Below are 6,127 nucleotides of genomic sequence, written 5' to 3' on the forward strand. Positions count from 1 at the left end.
ACAAAAAGTGGGGACGCAACTTTAAAATCGTATGAAACATGCATGTGTCATTAAAAAAACAACCTTGCTTTGATAGGAGATATTATTAAGTGTTGCTTTTGATAAAACAAGCTCTTTTACATCATTACATTTTTTTTTAAATCCATTTTATTGCACATGAATGATTGAACCCTTCTCTGTGGACACACTGTTTTAGATGTAGTGAGAGGACATTAAGAAACACAGTGTAGCGTCTGGACCAATCAAACACACAATATATATTTTGTTAGCTAGATTTAACAAATACTCTGTAACACCCCTCAGTTAACAAGCCATATGAGGACCTATGGACCCTTCCCCCGAAATGCGTAACACCCCAGGAAGCCGAACAGGAGAAATCCTTAATTTATAACATGTACATGAAAAATCTAAAAGATTGGACACAACTATGGGACACTGTCCAGCAGCGAGCAACAGTGAAAGAAACCTCAAGGTTGTAAATGTGTGAAATTGTATAGGGCCCCATTCCTGTATTTTGCCTGGGGCCCCCAAATCACTAAATCCACCCCTGAATGCGCTGCACAGTTTAGCTCCAACCCTGATCAAACTCACCTACCTGTAATTTTCGAATGATCCTGAAGACATTGATTAGCATGCTCAGGTGTGTTTGATTAGGGTTGGAGCTAAACTCTGCAGGAAGTGGGCCAGATTTGAGGATCTCTGAGCTAGGCTATGCAAGTACTAGGGCAGGGGTGGCGAACGTCGGTCCTGGAGAGCCGCAGCCCTGCAGAGTTTTGCTTCAACCCTAATCAAACACACCTGAACAAGCTAATCAAGGTCTGAAGGGTTACTAGAAAGCTACAGTCAGGTGAGTTTTAATTAGGGTTGGAGCTGAACTCTGCAGGGGTGCGGCTCTCCAGGCCCGGAGTTCGCCACCCCTGTACTAGGGTTATGGTATGGCTCTTATCGTGAACCTTCCCGTTGTGGCGGTGCCTTTGACTACTGGGGAAAGGGAACAACAGTGACTGTAACATCAGGTAAGAAGCAGATTTTTGTTTAGTTATACAAACAACAAAATGCATGTTTATGAACAGTCTTTTTAGCCCACTAGAAGAAGAAAAAAGATCATGGACAGTGCTGCATTTATTTATGAAATAAATAGGATTGTTGCTGGGTTTGCTGATATAAAAAATAATTTGTGTTTTTGTGCATTGAAGAAATTTAAAGTATCACTGTGACTCTGCTGCCTTTGACTACTGGGGAAAAGGCACGTCGGTCACAGTGACATCTGGTAAGAAGTAAAATTTAAGTTTTTCATAAACGTTGGCATATGTTTTAATCATAAAAGTAAAACTAAACGCACAGACCGCTTGCACGTTTTGCAAGAATAAACCTCATCAAAAGGATAAATAGTCGAATTTGTGGGTTAGGATAATAAATATAAGTGACTTGTCATGGGATCATAGCTTTTTGTAAAATATCCATGGGTAAAACTGTCAGTGTGACAATTCTTTTCATTAGAGGAAAGGAACCATGGTCACCGTCTCGTCAGGTAAGAAAAACCTAAAACAAAATCTAATTTAAGTACGAAAAAAAGGTGACCGGTAATTTGTCAAAGTTGTTTTTACATTTAAGCAACATTTCAATGGCGATTCACTTATTCTACGATATAGGACAATTAAAGTCGGGACATGTCTTTAGAGTTTCTAGAAACGCAAAGATTCACATTAATTATGAATTAATTTTTTAATAATTTGATGTAAGTTTTATACTGCGCTGTAACATTAAATAATATTGTGTAACTGGGCTTTCGACTACTTGGGAAGCGGCACTAAAGTCACCGTAACAAACGGTAAGATTTTATTATTAATTGCAAGATCAGTTGAATCGTAAAATAAGACAAACTGTCAATGTATGTGTTATTGTTTACAGTTTTTATTATATATTGAGAGTTTTCTATGAATTGTTGTCAGATGAATGGTTATTTCATTAGAAATTGTACAGACCTACATAATTTTATAAAATTGTTTCGTTGTAGCTGCTAAAAAAAAAATCAATAACAGTAGTTATTGTTAAACGACTCCTTTCAATGTTCATTTTCTTGCATGTGTTGGCTTAATCTGCGCAAATAGACGCTGAAAAGCCAGAGTATAAATATAAGACCTACAGCCATTACGTGTTATATTTTTAAATTACAGATTACATACCTTGTTCTGAAATAATTAAGATGTTTTATATAAATGAATGAATAAAGCATCGCCGTATATCTTTGGACGATAACCAACCAGTATTTACTGATCACGTTTTCGCATGATTCCATGGTCACAAACTGCTATATAGTGCTCTTATTTAATTTTCAAAAGGTTTGGACTGTTTTTATTCTATTTGTTTGTTTTAACTTACACATTTCATAGGTTATGAACTGATTCATTTGTGACTGATCCCATTTGAAACAAACTGAAAAGTAATTCTGCAGTCAAAAATTCCAGTAATAAATTAGTTTAGATATATAACACTTTGTTTATTACAGCATCCAAGAGAAAGAAATATTTCACCCGATTCACGAGATTTTGTTTAAATTGTGTATAAATAGTTTATTCTAATGGGTCAATCAACGTCTAAAACTAAAAACAGCCGGCAGGACAACTGCTCATTCGGGAAACCTGTTTCAAAATAGCTGTGCTCGTGTTCTGTCTTTCCGGTCTCCACAATTTCAAATCAATATGTAATATAGTAGGCATTGTGTGCAGCATTGATCATTACTGCAAAGTTAGGATGATCGGACTTCAACGCAAAATGAAGAGACTCCGCGGTGTCTTTCATCTCGTGTAAAACCAGTTAAACTCAATCAATTTGTTTTATGTTATTTTGTAATCCATTTGATTTTTTTTCATATTTTATTTTATTAATTAATTCATCCATCCATTCAGTCATTCGAGATGTAGCCTAGCTATCTAATAGGCCTAATAGTGTTGCATATGTTGGCTACGTTATAGGTTGTATATTTTGTCTGAGAAAGATGCAATGTCTCTACAGCTCAACCATCTGCACCAAAGTCAGTCTTTGCCATGTCTCAGTGTACTTCTGATTCTGATGGGTTCCTCATCATCGGCTGCTTGGCAAGAGGTTTCTCACCTGCGGACTCGCTTACTTTTAAATGGAAGGATTTTGCTACAAATGAGTTGAGTGATTTTGTGCAGTATCCGGCGTTTGGACGGAATGGAGACTATACCAAAATCAGCCATCTGCGTGTGAGGAAAAGTGATTGGGATCCTCAAAAGCCTTACACATGCGAAGCTTCAAATTCTCAAGGCAGTAAAAACATTCCTGTTCCATCACGTGAGTTACATTTCTAAAATGTCTACCATTTTATATTAGCTACTTCATGTGTCTCTCTATTGTATCTTGCTGTTGGATTGATATTTTGTTGTGGTTTCTTTGTGGAGACTCATGTTTGAATTGGAATTTTAGCACACTCTTTGGTTTATTTAACCAGTGAACCTCCTGTTATATTTTGATCAAAGTCTGATGTCAGTCAGTGTTTACACCAGCTGAGAACAGCAAGACTACAAGTATAGTGAGTCTAAAAACGCTAGAACAGAAAAGCACATAATAGGCTACATTATTTTTTAAATCAATGAAATACCCTTAGAGTCAGAAATGAAGTATTTCTGAAAGCCTATGTCAGGGAATGCAATGACATATGAAATTTCCCCCCCACCTTATGAACCAAAATATAGGGGAACATTTTTTTTAAATAAATATACAGCATTTAACATTGACGTTCAAACTCTACAAGAGCATTTTATTTGCTTGCTTAAAAAGTCATGTTGCACTTTTCTTTTGCTTTTCATGTCCTCTCTGCTTTCTCCTGTATGTTGCCAGTCCCACCGCCAGATCAGCGTGCAGATGTGTACTTAACAGTACCTACAAAAATGGAGTTAGACAATGGAACAGCAACCTTCATGTGTTTAGCCCAGCGGTTTTCACCTAAAACATACGTGTTTAAGTGGTTTCAGGATGGTAAGGAGGTGACAGATGTGATAGACAAATATGACAAAAGTGAGAAGAAAGGATCAGTAACCAAATATAGCGCAACAAGCATTTTGCAAATCAGTGCCGACAAATGGAAGCAGCCAAACAGCAAAGTTAAGTGTGAGTTTGTGCACATGGCGGGAAATGAAGATATTGAGGCCGAATATGCAGGTATGTTTTCTCTTGAGAACTATGAATGTTTTGAAAATGGTTTCTTTTATTTTTATTTTTTTTAATGAATATTATGTTTGCGTCTCCCCAAATCTGTCTGCTTTTTGTACCCAGCTCTTATTCAAGATTACACCGATATTGCTGTTGATATAGTGCCTCCCTCCCTTGAAGACATGCTGAAAAATAAACAAGGAGAGCTGAAGTGCAAAGCTTCAGCAGAAAATTCAGGTTTCACCAAAATAACAATAAAAGCGAATAATAATGCCATCGCTGAGGCAGCAGTAGGGGAAAACCGAAAATATGTGGAACTTGTCGCCCAGATTGGCTATGAAGAATGGAGCAATGGCACCGAATTTACATGCACCGTTGAACACAACGAGCTAGCAGAGCCCAAGGCAACTAAGTTCATCAGAGAAAATGGTATGGCTTTTCTTTTTGTAAAACATCATGCAGTTCATGCTATTACAAGGTCTCTTGATTTACACCATCTTTCATTACAACTGACGTTAATATAGAGTTTGACAAAAAAAATTAAATAATAATAAGAGAATGACTCATGACTCATTTTGGTCTTAATTGTGACCTTGTGTTACTAGGTAAAGAACCCAAGAGACCCTCTGTTTACATATTAGCACCCCCAGAGCACAAAAAGGGTGAAAAGATGACCCTGACATGTTATGTGAAGGACTTCTACCCCAAAGAGGTGTTTGTGTCTTGGCTTGCTGATGATGAACCTGTGACTCTTGGGTACAGTTACAACACTAGCCTGCCGATTCAGAATGATAAATACTTCTCAGTGTACAGTCAGCTAACAGTTGATTATTCAGAGTGGAAGAGCGGTACACTGTTCAGTTGTGTCGTGTACCATGAAAGCATTGATGAAAAAATGCGCATACTGACGAGATCTATTGCCGATAATATTGATAAGGCAGGTGTCATTAATCTAAGTATGAATACCCCTGCATCTAGCAAGGACTAGAGCATTGTGTATGTGGTGTCTTCCTGTTATGCCTGTTAAGTGTTCATTTTGTTTTCTTTTTTTGTTTTCTTCCTGTTCTTGAGTTGCATGTCCATATTTGTAATTGTGTTGGTCTTTAATGTTTGTGGCTTCTTGCTTTCATGCGTATTACATTTAGGAAAGACTAATAAAAAAGAAACAGCATAATTCCTGTGCATTTAATTTGTTATTATACCAGTTTCATATTTCTTTGTCACAGCATATGTGAGCATTAAATATCACAAACATCATAAAATAACATCACTCCACAGAAATTGAGGAAAAAATTATATATATATACACTGAACAAAATTATAAACACAACACTTTTGTTTTTGCCCCCATTTTTCATGAGCTGAACTCAAAGATCTAAAGACTTTTTCTATGAACACAAAAGGCCTATTTCTCTCAAATATTGTTCACAAATCCGTCTAAATCTGTGTTAGTGAGCACTTCTCCTTTGCCGAGATAATCCATCCACCTCACAGGTGTGGCATATCAAGATGCTGATTAGACAGCATGATTATTGCACAGGTGTGCCTTAGGCAGGCCACAATAAAAGGCCATTCTAAAATGTGCAGTTTTACTGTATTGGGGGGTCCGAGGGGGTCCGAAAACCAGTCAGTATCTGGTGTGACCACCATTTGCCTCACGCAGTGCAACACATCTCCTTCGCATAGAGTTTATCAGGTTGTTGATTGTGGCCTGTGGAATGTTGGTCCACTCCTCTTCAATGGCTGTGCGACGTTGCTGGATATTGGCAGGAACTGGAACATGCTGTCGTATACTCCGATCCAGAGCATCCCAAACATGCTCAATGGGTGACATGTCCGGTGAGTATGCTGGCCATGCAAGAACTGGGATGTTTTCAGCTTCCAGGAATTGTGTACAGATACTTGCATCATGGGGCCATGCATTATCATGCTGCAACATGAGGTGATGGTC

General features: G+C 37.7%; 1 gene segment (V, D, J or C); it reads left to right on the top strand.

The window, feature by feature from the left end:
* Positions 1-5,341, top strand: part of LOC107590419 (Ig mu chain C region membrane-bound form-like) — a 29,923-nt gene extending 24,582 nt beyond the window's left edge. Inside the window, 5 exon segments of the C gene segment in view lie at positions 964-1,016; positions 3,016-3,318; positions 3,865-4,185; positions 4,300-4,605; positions 4,782-5,341. Coding sequence covers positions 964-1,016; positions 3,016-3,318; positions 3,865-4,185; positions 4,300-4,605; positions 4,782-5,164 — 1,366 coding nt within the window.
* Positions 5,342-6,127: the final 786 nt, after the last annotated feature.

This window comes from Sinocyclocheilus grahami, unplaced genomic scaffold (assembly GCF_001515645.1).
Source record: "Sinocyclocheilus grahami isolate Dianchi unplaced genomic scaffold, SAMN03320097.WGS_v1.1 scaffold127.1, whole genome shotgun sequence".
Lineage (NCBI taxonomy): Eukaryota > Metazoa > Chordata > Actinopteri > Cypriniformes > Cyprinidae > Sinocyclocheilus > Sinocyclocheilus grahami.